Source organism: Littorina saxatilis, linkage group LG8, assembly GCF_037325665.1.
Source record: "Littorina saxatilis isolate snail1 linkage group LG8, US_GU_Lsax_2.0, whole genome shotgun sequence".
NCBI classification, from domain to species: domain Eukaryota; kingdom Metazoa; phylum Mollusca; class Gastropoda; order Littorinimorpha; family Littorinidae; genus Littorina; species Littorina saxatilis.
The window spans coordinates 54338463-54357682 of NC_090252.1; the positions used below are offsets into that span (position 1 = coordinate 54338463).

Genomic DNA, 19220 nt, shown 5'->3' on the forward strand with positions numbered 1-19220 from the left:
CACCTGGGACATTTGTTACCTTGAACAAGTACTTTACCAGTAGTGTAGAAGATTGTTATTGTTATTAGTTTTTCATTTACACAATTGACTTGAACCTTGGTTCTGTACAGATCTTTAGAAGGTAGTTCACAAGGTACATTACACAAGTCATTATTTTCCTCAAGGATGATTTGTCTCAATGGATTGTTTGCTTCGTCCAACCAATTTACATTATAGCCAGGACGTGTGTTTATGTCACCAATGTATCTCTTATGAATAATTTTGCGTGCTAATGGTAAATATACATTAGGAACTTCGAAGGTTAGTTGATTTGGGTCCCTCTTTATTTCCACAGAGGGAACCCAGTCAGGGAGTTGATCACAATAAATCATCACATGTAAAACAGTTTTGTGTGCTCATGGCCAGCAGATACATTTTATTTACTATAGTCACACATGGTGACCATTAAATGAAGATCAAGATGAAATAAAGCTCCTCTCCGACTATGTCAACTTCCATAAAAAGGAACACACTATAATCCTTCAGGTCAGAAAATTGTTCCAAAAAGATTGAATAGAATGCGATCAACGTATGACGTTTTTCGATGACGTTCTGTTGGTTATGAAAACCAAGACATGACGTATTTTCAAGTTATGGAATGTGCACATGGTGTAAAAACGTCATGACGTTGTGTTGCCTATTTATTCACATAGAATCACAAGGAAAAAAGACCACAATGACAATCAGCTTTTCATGTCCTCACTTGAAGTTGAACAGCCGTTTCCAAGACCCCAACTGTGACAATAAACGAAAACAACTAGCCCGCACCAAGGAACGGAGTATCCATTTTGTTATTATGAAAGTATTCCATTGTCACACAACAGTCACTGAGTCAGAAAGCATCTCACAGCACAGTCCCAGAAATGAAAAGTGTATTCACAAACGAAAAAGGTGTTTTCCGCATTAAATGTAACACAGACTCAAACCTTGTTAAGCATGACACGAAATTGAAAGTTAACTATTGATAAAATACATTACCACACATGGTAGTAGAAAAATATGTCAGAGACATTCTACGGAGGGTCAAGCTTGGCCGCCATTTTGTAGAGAGAGAGAGAGAGAGAGAGAGAGAGAGAGAGAGAGAGAGAGAGAGAGAGAGAGAGAGAGAGAGAGAGAGAGAGAGAGAGAGAGAGAGAGAGATGCAGGCATTTCGACAGTCGGACATAGGATGGCAGAAGAAACTTACTCAGACCGACACCGTAATGTACAACATGCGGACAGAGTCGTAAGCCCATTGAAACTCATAAAGTTGAATGGTTCGTTGCATCAATATCAATGTTTCTTTGTTGCATTTGTTCCCTTTTGCTTTACTTTAATAACGGTACTTGTTTTCATTCTTATTCATTCGAACTCTATAGATTCAAAATGTTTTGCTGATTGTTTGGTACGTTTCAGGTAACGTTTCAGGTAACGTTTCAGGTAACGTTTCAGGTAACGTTTCAGGTAACGTTTCAGGTAACGTTTCCGGTAACGTTTCCGGTAACGTTTCAGGTAACGTTTCAGGTAACGTTTCAGGTAACATTTCAGGTAACGTTTCAGGTAACGTTTAGGTAACGTTTCTGGTAACGTTTAGGTAACGTTTCTGGTAACGTTTCAGATAACATTTCAGGTAACGTTTCAAGTAACATTTCAGGTAACATTTCAGGTAACATTTCAGGTAACGTTTCTATCAGCGAATGCCCACAATCCGGAGGACAAGCACAACGACAAGGACACATTCCTGATGACGGTCAACAAGTAAATTTTACGTGTGACAATATTCCTGGTACTGAACAACTACAGTGGCTCCTGAGACCAAACAGTACTGTGACACTATCGCTTACATGTGGTCCACCCAGTCAGCCGTGCACCCCAAACAACCCAGACTTCCAAGTGTCCAGAGGCAACGAGACAAGTGTGCTGACCGTCGTTCACAACCACCAGAGGTGGCTTGTAACCGGCACTGTGATCTGCTCTGTTGGCGATGACACATCTAACGTGTATTATACGTGCAACGTGACATTCGCCTGTAAGTATTTAAAAAGCGATTAGCAATTTTGATGATAAGATAGTACCACGAAACTTGACGGACTCAGATCTTGTCAATTCATTTATCATTCATATTTATCTTTTTTGACTTGTTGAGTGATTGGTTGATTTGATGGTTGATTGTCGGATTGATTGATCGGTGGGCGAATTGATGAATTGATGAATGTATGAATGGATGCAAACGTGACATGTGAGTCAAAATAAGTTAACTGGGTTTATTTGTTGCTCTAGTTCTTTCTTTAAAACAAGAGTGTTTATGCACAAGTGGTTTCTAGTGTTTCTGCCATTTTTTGGCAAACTATGTTTCAGCAACGGCAGTGACAACACATGGTACAGCAACTATAGGTAAGCATTCATGGTAACAGTGTGTGTGTGTGTGTGTGTGTGTGTGTGTGTGTGTGTGTGTGTGTGTGTGTGTGTGTGTGTGTGTGTGTTTGTGTGTGCTCAGCTTTCTCCAGTAACAACTGTGTTTACCTGAGTAAGAAAATAAAAGAATATCATAAAGAAATTTGTTAAAATCTACCAGTAACAAGTACACATGGAATCAAAGTGCCACAGACGTTACAAAACAGTGCCACGTCAGTGACGCACTTTGTGCACAACAAAATGGGGACAAACAAACACAAATTACATGGTTCGATTCCTCCATTAAAAAGCTAAAAAAAACTCCAAAAAAATAAATCAACCAATCGGTTCATCGCCGCAAACAGTTTTCATACCCAAAACCTGTACGTATTTAAACATAACCACTAGCAGTTTTGGTTATAAGATCGATTAGATCACGAACGTTTAAGATCTCTGTTTAATCATTGATTAATTTGTTACTTGATTGATCTAGTGATTCACTCAATAAAGTATGTCCATTTATATTTATTTATTTGTTTCTCTTTTAAATGATTGATTGGACGGGTGCTGTGGCGGGGTGGTATGACGTCGGCCTCTTAATCGGAAGGTCGAGGGTTCGCATCCCTGCCGCGGCCGCCTGGTGGGATAAGTGTGGAGATCGTTCCGATCTCCCAGGTCAACGTATGTGCAGACCTGCAAGTGGCTTATCCCCCTTCGTGTGTACAAGCAAGGACAAGACCAAGTGCGCACGGAAAAGATCCTGTAATCCATGTCAGAGTTCGGTGGGTTATAGAAACACGAAAATACCCAGTATGCTTCCTCCGAAAGCGGCGTATGGCTGCCTAAATGACGGGGGAAAAACGGTCATACACGTACAATTCCACTCGTGTAAACACACGAGTGTACGTGGGAATTTCAGCCCACGAACGCAGAAGAAGAAGAAAAAAAACCAATTATTTATTTTTCATTTCTTTATATTTAAATGTGTCAAACTTTTTTTGGTATTTATTTACTTCCACCTTTTTTTGTGTTCATGACATTCGTTAACAATTTACTTCACACACATTGGATGCGTCTGTGTGTATCAGTGTCAGCGTCATACTGTTGCTGTGGGTGTGGATGTGATTGTTATTGTTTTTGTTTCCCAAAACATGCCCGTGCCCAAGACATTTTTTCGTCACCGAAAGGTGTAGTCAAGTAAAATTGGGCTAACTGAGTTTGTTGCAGATAGTGTTTTTGGTTATTGTTTAGAACAAACTGTACAACATGAGAGTGGAAGCATTTAGTCTGGTCAAATGTTTTTTCTTCTCTTCGTCTTTCGTCATACAGATTCAGCTTCAGCGATACCACCTCCTGCAACTACGCCAGGTAAATATTCATACCAAAATTGAGTACGTGTATATATATATGTGTGTGTGTGTGTGTATGTGTGTGTGTGTGTGTGTGTGCGTGCGTGCGTGCGTGCGGCTTTCTCTCTCTCTCTCTCTCTCTCTCTCTCTCTCTCTCTCTCTCTCTCTCTCTCTCTGTCTGTCTCTGTCTCTCTTTCTCTTTCTCTCTCTCTCTTTCTCTCTCTCTTTCTCTCTCTCTCTCTTTCTCTCTCTCTCTCTTTCTCTCTCTCTAGTTGCTAGAGAAGCCTTAAACAATCGTTTGATCTGTTTTTCAAATATCTAATGATAATACTTTTTTGAGATATATTCGAAACATTTTCCACAAAAAAATGGTGCCACGTCAGTGACGTTTTGGGTATAACAACTGTTTGCGGCGATGAACCGATCGGTTGATTTATTTTTTGTGTGGATTTTCTTAGCTTTTAAATGGAGGAGTCCAACCATGTAATTTGTGTTTGTTTGTCCCCATTTGGTTGTGCACAAAGTGCGTCACTGACGTGGCACTGTTTTGTAACGTCAGTGGCACTTTGATTCCATGTGTACTTGTTACTGGTAGACTTTAACACATTTCTTTGTGATATTCTTTTATTTTCTAACTCAGGTAAACATAGTTGTTACTGGAGAAAGCTGAGCACAAAAAGGAGAGCATTTGTCCTTTATTTGTTTTATTTTTAGTGCAATTAAACCGAGTGATTTGTAGGAGGTATGATCCCCCAAAAATGATCAAAACGCTTTTATAACTGTTTCAGGTAACTGATCATCTTAAGTAATATATCATTGGAATGGCCAAACATTTAACTGGTTAACCTTTCAGAGATGACGTCATTAGGTTGCTACGTCATAAATGACGAGGAATCAAACTAGGTCACTTTTGAGTTATGCTTCAGAACGGGGTCTTTCGTCAAGCACCACGAACAACAAGAGTGTAGATTGGTAATGACACAAAGGAAAATTCTACAAAGATGAAGACAGTTACATGAATCAAAGCTGCTTTATATTCTACAATCTGACAAAATAAAACGGAAATCAAAACTGAGGGAAAAAACAACAACTCCCAAAAAGACTTCCGGGAACTCTTCAAACAAGACTAATGTAGCTGCTGTATCAAAACTTACAAAACTAAGATTAAACGTGTACATACGAGTATAAAGTGCCTGACTTAAACTTTCATATAGAACAGTCCGCAGAATTCTACACAATGACCTTCACTTTCAAAAGTTGGCCGCAAAATGGATGCCTTATAAGCTGACATGACATCGACAGGGAAACGGAAGTAGCAACAGGTTCCTGTTGCACGCGATCCGCTCAACCGTTTTTAACGAAGTAGACCTGAACGTGTGATAAATGTAGTCACTGATAATGAGACTTTGGTTTCCTTCTATATTATTGCAAGAAAACACAAAACAATGCGCGATTGGACCACAATGACGTGACGCACCAAATTGTTATGCACTGTTTTCAAAGCAGAAACAGTGTTATTCGCTGTATTTTGCTATCACCAAGGTCCTGTTGCTGTCGATATTCTGTCTGCTAACAGAACTCTCACTGTCACATACTATGCAGAAACCTTTTATACCCAAACTTACTCACGAGTTCAGCAGTCAACGACTAAACTGCTAAACCCAGACTTCCCTTCTCTTCCAGGACAATGCCAGTCTCCACACAATAAGGGCCGTAACTCCATTCCTTAAAGTCTAAATAATCCCATATTTGCCTCACACACTCTACAGACCTGATTTTACTCCTTGAGATTTCTGGTTATTCCCTCTATGAAAACAAGACTTTGTGTCAAGACATTTTATTGTTTCCAAGACATCAAAAAAGGTGACAGATCTGAGCTTAAAACCAACCCCAAATAAGGCCATCTTAAGGCGGCTACTTCGCTCAGGCACTTGTGACTTTGCATCGATGTAGGAGTAGAGTATTTCTAATGGCTACTGTAATTTGAGCCAGATACACCAGTCTCCGCGAAAATCACATTTGATCATTTTGTTTGGATCATACTTCGTAGCGCTAATTCTCATGCACCAATGTTGGAGTTTAGTTTGTACAGATTTACAATCAACGTGATATTCTCGACTAACACCAACAAAAAATAAAGTGGAATAGTGTGTTGCACATTTAGGATCTTGTCAAATGTACATACTCATTTGTTTTACGTGAGTGTACAATGGTTGTTAAATTGCCGGGAAGAAAGACAGCCAAGAACGTCAAAATAATGACTGCTCAATACAAAACCGTTTAAATTACGTTTTCGAGCTAGAATCAGGAGCCATTTAACTTTCTGATGATGTGTACCTGTTCGCCCGCCACGTTTGAATGCAATATTTTTGGAAATCAAGGCGTTGTCTGAAGTGTACAAGAAAAAAACCCGAGTGACCTTGACCGGTGACCTTGGGAAGTGACCTTGACCCGGAATACTTTAAATATGTTTGCTGGAGGTATATGTTTCTTTAATGTGTATCAAGATATGTGGACAATTTCCACATTCAAATAATTAGTTTACAAGTTATTTAGATGGGCAATCATGGTGTCGGTAGACCAACGGGCGGACCAACGGACAGACGGACTGAGAGACAAAGAGCCGTACAGTGGTTCAACAATGGCTGAGAAGATCAATACTCAGTTAAAAATTGTCCGTGTAAAACTACCTATATTTTAACACCAAAAAAATATTACTATTGAACACCAAATTCACACGTGCCACGTCAGTGACGCTCAAGTGCCACGTCAGTGACGCTACATATTAACCGCTTGTGGGAAGGATACAATCATTTGATATTTGCAATGTTTTTCATATTTCATATGTCTTGACTATGATCTACCAAAAATCACATCATATAGTTGACTAATCTCATAGAATTTTAGAGTTTCGCTCAGTGAGTGAAATGCAGGTGAGCATTTTTGCCACGTCAGTGACGTTTTTTCAAAATCAAGTTAAATACCCTTATCTATTTTTACCTTAACATTTTTCACCTTGGGTAGGAAGGTTGTCACATTTGGGGAAATCTCTGCACAAATTTGAGTTAATAAAAGCATCATGAATATTGCTTTCATGGCAAATAATGTCTGATTGTTTGTGCTAATGCCACGTCAGTGACGCTGGAATTGCCATTTAAAGACTTAGAAATCCTTTTTACGACACACACAAAAAGGCTTTTAAATTTCATACGGATTGGTAAATAAAAATGAGGTTGAAAGTGTAGTTGAAACGATTGATTAGTTTATTTTCTTTGTTTTCAGGAGTGTCGTCGTTTTCAACTGCTGCCACTGATGGTTACACACGAGGTAGGCCACCTTTACTCTACATATCTGTTCTGTTTGTAAGAGTGAGTGCATGTGTGTGTCCGTAATGTTTGGGCTATAATAGTGTGACAATGAATCTTTCATTTGACAGAAAGAACCGCTATTGGTGACCAAGAGAAATATTTTTTGTCTGTGTGTGTCCGTGTTCGTTTGGCTGACTATCTGCCTGTCTTATTTTGGCGTGTTCGTGTGTTTTCTGCTCTGTGTGTGTGAGAGAGAGAGAGAGAGAGAGAGAGAGAGAGAGAGAGAGAGAGAGAGAGAGAGAGAGAGAGAGAGAGAGAGAGAGAGAGAGAGAGAGAGAGAGAGAGAAAGAGAGAGAGAGAGAGAGAGCGCGAGAGAGAGGGAGAGAGAGAGATAGTGGTTTTAATTTTGAATATGTTTACATTATGTCTGCTAATACTAACTGCACGAGATGATTTGTGTCACAGCACAACTGGAAGAGACACCAGACCATGACCCGTTTCCAAGCGCTGCGGTTGGCGGTGGTGTGGCAGCTGCAGTCGTCGTTGTTATCGTTGTGGTCGTCGTGGTCATTTTCCTTTGTTATAAGAAGAGTAAGTTAATGATTCAGGGAACTGTCTGACTATGTGGCTAACCACCCGTCTTCTTTTTCTCCTCTGCCCTTCTGTCTTTCTATATGTGTGTGTGTGTGTGTGTGTGTGTGTGTGTGTGTGTGTGTGTGTGTGTGTGTGCGTGCGTGTGTGTGTGTGTGTGTGTGTGTGTGTGTGTGTGCGCGCTTGCGTGATTTAAGGGATATCGTAGCGCTGTTGGATTTCTTCCGGCCACACTGCTGAAAGGATAATCCCTATATCTATTATTGTTAAAATTTAAGCATGCAATCTTTGTTCTGTTTAAATACATGTGTGTGTGTGTGTGTGTGTGTGTGTGTGTGTGTGTGTGTGTGTGTGTGTGTGTGTGTGTGTGTATGTGTGTGTGTGTGTGTGTGTGGGTGTGTGTGGTTCTTGTTTCAAGGGCGCTTCCAGAGATCTGATAAACCCAAACAAACGTGAGTACATTTCAATTAGGCAGTTTTCTTCTTCGACGTCTCCTTTTTGCCATGTTGAAATCGGCTTTGTAATAAATTGTTTTGATCAACCACCTTCAGCGAAAGATATCGCAGCGAAGAGCTTTTTTTTGTTTTTGTTTTTTGTTCCCCTCTTTATTTGGAGATCAGAGCTTTTTCATGCACGTTCTGCCCTATCTACAACAAGGGAAACTAAACTTGATTAACCAACTGTACCCGTGTGTTGAGCAGGAACGTGAAGGGATCTTAGGTGTTTCATTTTTCTCTCTGGACAACTGTATGTGCATGCATTAACCTCTCTCTCTCTGTATCTCTCTCTGTCTCTCTCTCTGTGTCTGTCTCTGTCTCTCTCTCTGTCTCTCTCTCTGTCTCTCTCTCTGTCTGTCTCTCTCTCTCTCTCTCTCTCTCTCTCTCTCTCTCTCTCTCTTTCTCTCTTAGCCGTTGAATCCTTGTTGATGGTCTGTTTACCTGCGGTGTATTCGTGTTCCTCTTGTTTTTCACGCCTGGTGCGGAAGAGCTTATTTATGTTAATGCTCGACCGTACTTGCCTCTTGATCTTACCGTATAAACCTTTGTAAAGAAAATGCCATTGAAATACGCACTTGCAAGCTTCTAGTTTAATTTACGGAGTCGAGTGATTTTACAATCGAGTTGTTCGGTCAATGATTGACTGTATTACAACGCCCCTGCCATATTTCATGTCCTTTTTTGCTTTTTACAGAACTGCGGTGGAAACTGAAGTTCACGAAAACTCAGCTGTTACAGATGATTCTGCTAATGACGGTAATAAGGCAATTTTATTTCAATAAACGAAGAGAGGCTTTCTTTGCAATTACTTCTGAACTATGTAAATTCGTTCAATGTAAGCTGTTTGGTTTCGCTGGTTGATGTTAAGGAGTTCACTTTATCAAGGGCATGTTTGTGTAGGATTTTCATTAACAGAATCAAGCTAAGCAAACGAGGGGAAAAGGTAAATACTTTATGGCGAAGTTAAAATTGAGCCAACGGTGAAACACGTGTCAGTGTCAATCAGGAATCATAGTCCATTTTTCTCGATCACAAGATTGTTTCAACGTTTTCCACAATCTTGACATTTCATAATTTAAATTCTGTATCGTGTTAGTACTCTATCCATCATTCTCTCCACGCGTGTATCCACTTAACTAGGATCATCGTATCATTCATTCATCCTTCCATCCTACTGGTACGTTGGTTTCAGCATCCGCAAAAAGTCAATACGCCAGTCTGCAGATGTCCGAGGTTGGACTGAGATCTGTGTACAGCGACTTCGCTCACAGAAGCACTGCTACACAGGCACAACCTGGTAAGGTTAACAGGCTCTGTCATCACCATTCGTCTTAGAAAAAAAGTATTTCACGCCAATGTTAAAATGTTCATGTTCTCCTTTGTCTTTAAATGATAATAAATAAAATTAAATATCATTTATAATCCCATAAATAGATCTAAGTGATTTACACATTAATGAAATGCCAACACATAAGATCTACAATCCTCATCGAAAGCAGAAACATCACGGAATGAAAATTAAACAAATGAACTAGCGTAGAACAGACACACACATACAAAACAGGATCCTGTCCATAAACAACGCACACACCACGGATAAACTAAGGAAAAGGTTACTCAGTCCAAACGCTGCTTACATCGTGAACGTAGATGGCGGCAAAGGCCATTGCATCAGAAGTTGTGACTGGTACTGCAACATTTTGACGAGAAAGAACGGAGCCATCCTCCCCGTGAAGACCACCTTGTCAATGTCGAAAAATCTTCCAAAGCTTCAACGTGGGATAAGCATATTTCTGTTTGGGTCACACCCCCCCCCCCCCCTTAACAAAAACAAAAGCAACACACACAAAAACTACAACCAAAAATAAAATAAAAGTAACAACAACAAAAACATGCTTTTTTACGTACACAAAATGTACTGTCAACTCTGCACAGGAAGCTTACGGGGGACATCTCCATGGGGATGTCTGCTCGTGCCTTTATTCTGTGAAATTAACTAAGCAACGACCAAAACAAAACAAAAATGTCTAAAACTTTACCAGGCTGTATATGTGACCCTCCACCACAGAATGAGTTGGATGTCACCTTGCAGGGTTCTGAGCTAGGCCTAATATTCGTCCGGGGGGTGCAAGGTATCAGTGTGAGGATCACCTTAGTCACAGGCTTATAACTCAACAAGTTTTTGCTCTTTTCTAAAACGGTTTTCACCACTGGATAGCGCTTGAAAATCTCTTTAAGAAAATGTAAAAATATAAAAATCATGAAAAGGTGAGATGCGACTCATTCCGTGGTGGAGGGTCACATATTTCAATTTATTTCATTTACCAACTAGTAAAATTCTCTTCTCCCTCTTGACAGTCTCGACATACCTGCGGTGGTTGACACTTGTGAATACAATTGGAGGAAGCTATCTTCACGTTTCACCTTGTCTGACACGTACATTCACATCAGTTTACTGTGACCTTTCAGGACAGCCCGGGGACTATGCCAGCCTGCAGATGTCTGATGTTGGCATGACGTCCACGTATTCTGAGCTTGGACAGCATGATGGCGTGGCACCAGCACACGGCGGTAAGCACTGCATGTACACCGAGCAATACAAGTTAAGGATATTTTTTTCAGTGGTATTGCCCAGATGTTAAACAGCATTTGTTTGGTCAGAAATATACGAGTATATAATTTAAAGATTAGTCTTTCTTCTGGTCAAATTTTATTTTTATCTGAGCAATATGTGGGTATCCTTAACTTTTGTGCTCAGTGTATCTCGATCGGTATCTCGTTTGGTGTACAATAAAAGCCATTTCGCGGTTTGAGGCCTATGTTTGGCCAGGGATATATTTCCAAGAGTCGACTTGCATTGCGGACTCTTATTGGTGTTCACAACTCCCGGTGTACTTGCATACGCAATGAAGATCTGAATGTTACTGCGAACATCTCAAGATTTGGACACACGAGCGCTTGTTCGCGCGCATGCAGAAAATGAAACAAGTCGCGTAAGGCGAAAATACAATATTTAGTCAAGTAGCTGTCGAACTCACAGAATGAAACTGAACGCAATGCCATTTTTCAGCAAGACCGTATACTCGTAGCATCGTCAGCCCACCGCTCATGGCAAAGGCAGTGAAATTGACAAGAAGAGCGGGGTAGTAGTTGCGCTAAGAAGGATAGCACGCTTTTCTGTACCTCTCTTTGTTTTAACTTTCTGAGCGTGTTTTTAATCCAAACATATCATATCTATATGTTTTTGGAATCAGGAACCGACAAGGAATAAGATGAAAGTGTTTTTAAATTGATTTGGACAATTTAATTTTGATAATAATTTTTATATATTTAATTTTCAGAGCTTGTTGTTAATCCGAATATAACATATTTATATGTTTTTGGAATCAGCAAATGACGGAAAATAAGATAAACGTAAATTTGGATCGTTTTATAAATTTTTATTTTTTTTTACAATTTTCCGATTTTTAATGACCAAAGTCATTAATTAATTTTTAAGCCACCAAGCTGAAATGCAATACCGAACCCCGGGCTTCGTCGAAGATTACTTGACCAAAATTTCAACCAATTTGGTTGAAAAATGAGGGCGTGACAGTGCCGCCTCAACTTTCACGAAAAGCCGGATATGACGTCATCAAAGACATTTATCAAAAAAATGAAAAAAACGTTCGGGGATTTCATACCCAGGAACTCTCATGTCAAATTTCATAAAGATCGGTCCAGTAGTTTAGTCTGAATCGCTCTACACACACACACACACACACACACACACACACGCACAGACAGACAGACACACATACACCACGACCCTCGTCTCGATTCCCCCTCGATGTTAAAATATTTAGTCAAAACTTGACTAAATATAACAAGTCGCGTAAGGCGAAAATACAATATTTAGTCAAGTAGCTGTCGAACTCACAGAATGAAACTGAACGCAATGCAACGCAGCAAGACCGTATACTCGTAGTCCACCGCTCACGGCATAGGCAGTGAAATTGACAAGAAGAGCGGGGTAGTAGTTGCGCTAAGAAGGATAGCACGCTTTTCTGTACCTCTCTTTGTTTTAACTTTCTGAGCGTGTTTTTAATCCAAACATATCATATCTATATGTTTTTGGAATCAGGAACCGACAAGGAATAAGATGAAAGTGTTTTTAAATTGATTTGGACAATTTAATTTTGATAATAATTTTTATATATTTAATTTTCAGAGCTTGTTTTTAATCCGAATATAACATATTTATATGTTTTTGGAATCAGCAAATGATGGAGAATAAGATAAACGTAAATTTGGATCGTTTTATAATTTTTTATTTTTTTTTACAATTTTCCGATTTTTAATGACCAAAGTCATTAATTAATTTTTAAGCCACCAAGCTGAAATGCAATACCGAACCCCGGGCTTCGTCGAAGATTACTTGACCAAAATTTCAACCAATTTGGTTGAAAAATGAGGGCGTGACAGTGCCGCCTCAACTTTCACGAAAAGCCGGATATGACGTCATCAAAGACATTTATCAAAAAAATGAAAAAAAACGTTCGGGGATTTCATACCCAGGAACTCTCATGTCAAATTTCATAAAGATCGGTCCAGTAGTTTAGTCTGAATCGCTCTACACACACACACACACACACACACACACACACACGCACAGACAGACACACATACACCACGACCCTCGTTTCGATTCCCCCTCGATGTTAAAATATTTAGTCAAAACTTGACTAAATATAAAAAGGAAACACTGGATAGCGTCCTTTCTTAGGGAATCTCGTTTTCCCCACGGAGAAAGCAACATGAATTACCATGATTGAAACCAACAGGACTATGTGAAATGAACTTAACTTTCATTTTTGCTTTGATGAAAGAGTTTGTTATCACAACCAATGTCCATGCATGCTTATCTTAAAACTGACACAATGACAGCTCTTCGCCTGAACAAGGGAGCTAGTACTATAACTAAGAGTTTTGTTATATTTGGTTTTAAGATAACTTAGGAGAAAAATATGATCTTTCTGGTGCTAGCTAGTACTACGTGAAGTTATAAGGAGGTTGTAGGTATTCTTTCGAAGCTTCTTGACATGTTTTAATGCACCTGTTTGTAAATTCACTACACATGGCTGGCTATGTTTGTAATTATGTTTGTACATGTTGCAGGTACAGACTACGAGATCCCTCCATAGGAACGATTTCAGCGACTTGTAACATTTAGTCAAGTTTTGACTGAATGTGTTAACGTAGAGGGGGGAATCGAGACGAGGGTCGTGGTGTATGTGTGTGTGTGTGTGTGTGTGTGTGTGTGTGTGTGTGTGTGTGTGTGTGTGTGTGTGTGTGTGTGTGTGCGTGCGTGCGTGCGTGCGTGTGTGTGTGTGTGTGTGTGTGTGTGTGTGTGTGTGGGTGGGTGTGTGTGTGTGTGTAGAGCGATTCAGAGAAAACTACTGGACTGAAACTTCATGAAACTTGACATGAGAGATCCTGAGTATGGTATCTCCAGATTCATTTTTCATTTTTTTGATAAATGTCTTTGATGTCGTCATATCTGGCTTTTCGTGAAAGTTGAGGCGGCACTGTCACGCTCTCATTTTTCAACCAAATCGGTTAAAATGTTGGTCAAGTAATCTTCGACGAAGCCCGGACCTTGGTATTGCATGGAGGCTTACATTTTAATTAATGAGTTTGCTCATTAAAGTTGTCATTAAAATCGATTGTTTGCAAACAGATTTAAAATTGATTGCATGGTATACTTCATCACATTCTGAATCTAAAAATATATACATATGTCATGTTTACTCTTAAAATGTGATCACAATTAAGGAAAATAGATTAATTAGTCTTACGAATAAAATTTAAGAAATCGATCCAAAAATGACTTCATCTTATTCTTTATCATTTCCTGATTCCAAAAACAAAGATATGATAGGTTGTATTCAAAACAAGCTCAGAAAGTTAACAAGAATACATAAAAGCGCGCTTTCCTGCTTAGCACAATACGCTACCGCGCTAATCTGGCGTGTCAATATTACTACGTTTTGCACGTGGGAGGTGAGCGATTTCCTTCACGCGGGGATTGACAAACCTGTACTGTCTTGGTAAAAAAAAAACTACAGTGCGTTCAGTTTCATTCCGTGAGCCGGTTCGACAGCTTGACTAAATGTAGTAATTTCGCCTTACGCGACTTGTTCATTTTGCATTTGCAACTTAAATGCTTTACTCGATCACGTCCTCTTCTATTTTCCAATGCTTTCATCGTTACTCCCATTTTTTCCTCGCCGTTTGTCAAGCTTTTCAAGGCTAGGCAGTGTCCCTCAAGTAACGAGAGTGTGTTCGTGATGCTGGACTTGATACTCCTGTTGTTTTTATCGCATATAGAGTAATATTGCTATTTCATATGTTACGTGGATTTCCATTGGTCAATTGGGCAAAACTGAGCTCAGTGCAAAAGTGATATCGACCACATTTCCGTCGATATCAGTTTTGATATCGACGACCTCTTTATTGCTTCCCAACTTCAAAAACAAAAACACCTACATTTAAAAACAAACACATATATATGAAAACTAGATGAATACCCGCTTCGTCGGGTACGGCTGCGCCGGGAAGAAGTTGAGCCGAATACCCGGCTGCGCCGGAAACCCGGCTATGCCGGGTGTACGCCGGCTTTGCCGGCGCACCACACGGAGGAAGGGAGATAAACGCGGCTGAAAACACTGGAGAAGATAAGGAAGAGTTACTGGGATCCAGAGAAAAATCAAAATCGGTTCAGCGCTGCGCGCTGAGAGCACGTGTTGAAATATCTCATCGATGAGGTTGTGTCCGGGGTGTAGCTGAATACGGTGTCCAAATTTGAAAAAGATCCACCGAGAACTTTGGCCGTGCATCGCGAACAGACAGACCGACAGACAGACAGACAGACAGACACTAGTCGTATATATATATGTACTAGAGGAATACCAGGATTCGCCGGGGTGAATCGCGAGACAGAGACAGCCAGCGTGGCGGTTCACCACAATCACCTTTGAAGTCGAAGTCCTGTCAACCTGTCAGCGCTTTGAACTTCGGATAAGGCGCTATATAAATAAAGAGAATAAACGGGATTGAGAATTTTAGAGCTTATTTCTTAGCCCTATATTATCTGTTGTGGCTTCTCAAATGCCAGAACATACAGACAGACAAAAGCCGCTAGACCCCATCACAAACAGAACTATACAATCCACAGGTTTTTGCCCACACACACACACAAACACACACACACACAGAGAAGCCGTATACATGTATATGTATATCTTATCTATAAATATATAGAGATAGGTGAGAGTGTATTTTTCGCGTGGCTATAAATTGATTCGACCTTTTCACTTTGACAGTAAGAACAACTTACGGGTGCAAGGGAAGCGTTCTGGACAGCGCAGTGACATTCTAAAAATAGTAACTTAGAAACAGGAATATGGATTGAAGCCACACACACACACAAACACACATACACACAGAGAAGCCGTATATATATATATATGTATATCTATATCTATAAATATATAGAGATAGGTGAGAGTGTATTTTTCGCGTGGCTATAAATTGATTCGATCTTTTCACTTTGACAGTAAGAACAACTTACGGGTGCAAGGGAAGCGTTCTGGACAGCGCAGTGACATTCTAAAAATAGTAACTTAGAAACAGGAATATGGATTGAAGCCACACGAAGGAAGGGAGATAAACGGAAAACACTGGAGAAGATAAGGAAGAGTTACTTGTAATGGTGAAATGAACACAAAAACCAAAATCGGTTCAGCGCTGCGCGCTGAGAGCACGTGTTGAAATATCTCATCGATGATATTGTGTCCGGGGTGTAGCTGAATACGGTGTCCAAATTTGAAAAAGATCCACCGAGAACTTTGGCGTTGTGATGTGGTGTAGCGGCTTTGGTGTGTCGGTATGGGGGCCCGGGTAGCTGAGGTGGAACCAAAATCGGTTCAGCGCTGCGCGCTGAGAGCACTTGTTGAAAATTCTCATCGACCAGGTTGTGCCCGGGGTCTACCTGAATATGCCCACCAAATTTGAAGCAGATCCATCGAGAACTTTGGCCGCGCATCGCGAACACACACACACACACAGACAGACACAAGTCGTATATATATATATAGATAGATGTAATGATCCCAGAATTTAGTTGAGCAAGTGACTAAAGACTTTTTGAAAGAAAAGACATTTTGAAATACTGAAAGGTACACGAAAAGAGTGAACAAAAAGAAATAATAATCAGAGGGAGGGACATGGAACAGCCAAAGCTGAGACAAATACTTTTGTAATTTCTTTACAGTGAATACAAAATGTCCAAAGAATTAGCAATATATCTAACACTGACGGACTGTGAGATGATATCTTCTGCTATTGGTCTGTTTCAAGAGTTTGATATCACTGTCTCAACAGACCATAGCAGAAGATATCATCACACAGTCCGTCAATATTGGGTACTATTTGCATCAGTTGACTTTTAATTTTTGAGGGGAAAAAATCCAACGACCTTTATTCACAGAGTTGTCACGGGCACAGTTCAAGTGATAATTCAAACATGTGTTGACGGGCGCAGGGGCCTAGTGGATAAGACATCGGCCTTTTGATCAGAAGGTCGTGAGTTCAAGTCCCGGCCGCTACCGCCAGCCTGGTGGGTTAAGGGTGGATATTTTTCCGATCTTTAAGGTCAAAACATGTGCAGACCTGCTAGTGCCTTATCCCCCTCCGTGTGTACACACAAGCACAAAACCAAGTGTGCACGTAATATATACTGTAATCCATGTCAGAGTTCGGTGGGTTATAGAAACACCGGGGCGGGGATATAGCTCAGTTGGTAGCGCGCTGGATTTGTATTCAGTTGGCCGCTGTCAGCGTGAGTTCGATCCCAGGTTCGGCGGAAATTTATTTCAGAGTCAACTTTGTGTGCAGACTCTCTTTGGTGTCCGAACTCCCCCCGGTGTACACTACATTGGGTGTGCACGTTAAAGATCCCACGATTGACAAAAGGGTCTTTCCTGGCAAAATTGCTTAGGCACAGTTAATAATTGTCTACCTATACCCGTGTGACTTGGAATAATAGGCCGTGAAAGGTAAATATGCGCCGAAATGGCTGCAATTACTGGCCGTATAAAATTTCATCTCACACGGCATCACTGCAGAGCGCCTAGAACTGTACCCACGGAATATGCGCGATATAAGCCTCATTGATTGATTGATTGATTGAAATATCAAGCATGCATCCTCTGAAAGCGGCGTATGGTTGCCTAAATGGCGGGGTAAAAACGGTCCTACACATAAAACCCCACGCGTGCAAAAAACACGAGTGTAAGTGGGAGTTTAAGCCCATGAACGCAGAAGAAGAAGAAGAAGAAAAAACATGTGTTGGAATGTCTAAATGTGAATATAACCATGTGCGGAAGGGTTAATAATGTCATGCAATCCCCTGGGTAAAAGACATCAGAGTGCATTGAACGACACAGTCTCACTAAAGGAAAGTACCGTACTTTCCGGGTCATAAGGCGCGACTTTTTTCCTCGAGTTCGACCCCTGCGTCTTGCATAACGAAGTGCCTAATCCGTGTATGAAATACGAAAAAAATCAAAGAGACCGCCTGAGTACCAGTCAAGCAACTTGTGATAATGCATGTTTCAGCTACTAGGCACTGCCCTGGCCAAGTTTCCTCGAGCTCTCAAGCCACTCAGCTATCACATTGGACCTGCCTTTGATCTCGCCGCACACACAGAGCACACATATTTCCACACTGTTAAACTCGGTCACTGACCCCGGTGCAGGAAGTGTTTCCTCTCTCAGATATGACAGGGGAACCACCTCTCATTGCAAAAACTGGGTCATTTCCACTCTGTATTCTTCCTTTGATGTGCGGCTTATTTTCATTCTTCGACCGTTTGTTACCGGTATACTTTTTCAATTTTGGTGCGCCCTATCGGCCCCCTGCGCCCGATGGGTGAATGGATTAAATTTTTTGTTAAAAAGAAGGGGGTGCGCCTTATGCGCTGTAGCGCCTTGTCACCCGGAAAGTACGGTACTTCTAGTATGACAGCAGTTGCACTGAGGATAGTCGGTGGAAGGTAAACGACTAAACACTTCAATCAATTAGTGAACGGGTTTTCGGGATTCTTTGCTCATTAGAAAGCACAATTGTATATGATCTCTATAACCTCTTCATGTTAATAGTGTGTGTGTGTGTGTGTGTGTGTGTGTGTGTGTGTGTGTGTTTGTTAAGACCGCGTTGTTTTGACTTTGGCCTGAAAATGGAACCGCATTGTTTTGACGCACCCCGTTGTTTTGACGTCACAACAACGGCACTGGGTGCAGTGCCTTTGTAGTGCACTTGCACTACAACGGCACTGGGTCCAGTACCCGCTCCGGCATCGAAGCACTTTCCACTAAAAAATGCACAAAATTTGACCTATTTCGCCGCCTATAGAGGACGGAAAGAGTGTCATTTTAAATGATGTGATAACACTCTTTCCGTCAAAAAAGTCAACTTAACGGGAAAAAAGTCAACTTAACGGGAAAAAAGTCAACTTAACGGTGTCTGAACATGTATTTGTGTGTGTGAAAACCAGTGTGTGTGTGTGTGTGTGTGTGTGTGTGTGTGTGTGTGTATGGGTGTGCGTGTGTGTGTGTGTGTGTGTGTGGGTGTGTGTGTGTATGTGTGTGTGCGTATGAGTGTGTGTGTGTGTGTGTTTGTGCGGGTGTGTGCGTGTGCGTGCGTGCGTGCGTGCGTGCGTGCGCGCGCGTGTGTGTGTGCGTGTGTGTGTGTGTGTGTGTGTGTATGTGTATGTGAACTTGTTTGTGTGTGCCGTTTTTGTCACTTGACGGCCTTCTTAGTGCAACAAAAACACAGTTGACGTTTGTTGGTGCTTGATCAGTTACTGAATAAACGATGTATTTTAGTAAGACTCTGCGTTGTCGTGCCTGCACGCTAGCATGTGTGCGCGCGCGCGCGTGTGTGTGTGTGTGTGTGTGTGCGGGTGTGTGTCTGTGTCTGTCTGTGCGGGTGTGTGCCTGTGCCTGTCTGTGTGTCTGTT

The 19220-nt window shown here is 41.0% G+C and overlaps 2 protein-coding genes across 4 annotated transcripts in view; one reads left to right on the forward strand and one right to left on the reverse strand.

Annotated features, from left to right (window-relative positions):
- The window catches only part of LOC138973851 (uncharacterized), a 146934-nt gene that overhangs the window by 85515 nt on the left and 42199 nt on the right, over positions 1-19220 (reverse strand). The window lies entirely within an intron of this gene.
- On the forward strand, positions 6692-13545 carry LOC138972378 (uncharacterized). Of its 3 annotated transcripts, XM_070345047.1 has the most exons (7): positions 6692-7088; positions 7535-7660; positions 8079-8112; positions 8852-8913; positions 9350-9454; positions 10516-10728; positions 13315-13545. In XM_070345047.1, the coding sequence occupies exons 5-7, from the start codon at positions 9382-9384 to the stop codon at positions 13338-13340; spliced, it is 312 nt and encodes a 103-aa protein (XP_070201148.1). In that variant the 5' UTR covers positions 6692-7088; positions 7535-7660; positions 8079-8112; positions 8852-8913; positions 9350-9381; the 3' UTR covers positions 13341-13545. The 3 variants fall into 3 exon arrangements, with proteins under 3 accessions (XP_070201148.1, XP_070201146.1, XP_070201147.1); XM_070345045.1 differs by lacking the exons at positions 6692-7088; positions 7535-7660; positions 8079-8112 and having other exon boundaries at positions 8454-8913; positions 13315-13541; XM_070345046.1 differs by lacking the exons at positions 6692-7088; positions 7535-7660; positions 8079-8112 and having other exon boundaries at positions 8548-8913; positions 10627-10728; positions 13315-13414.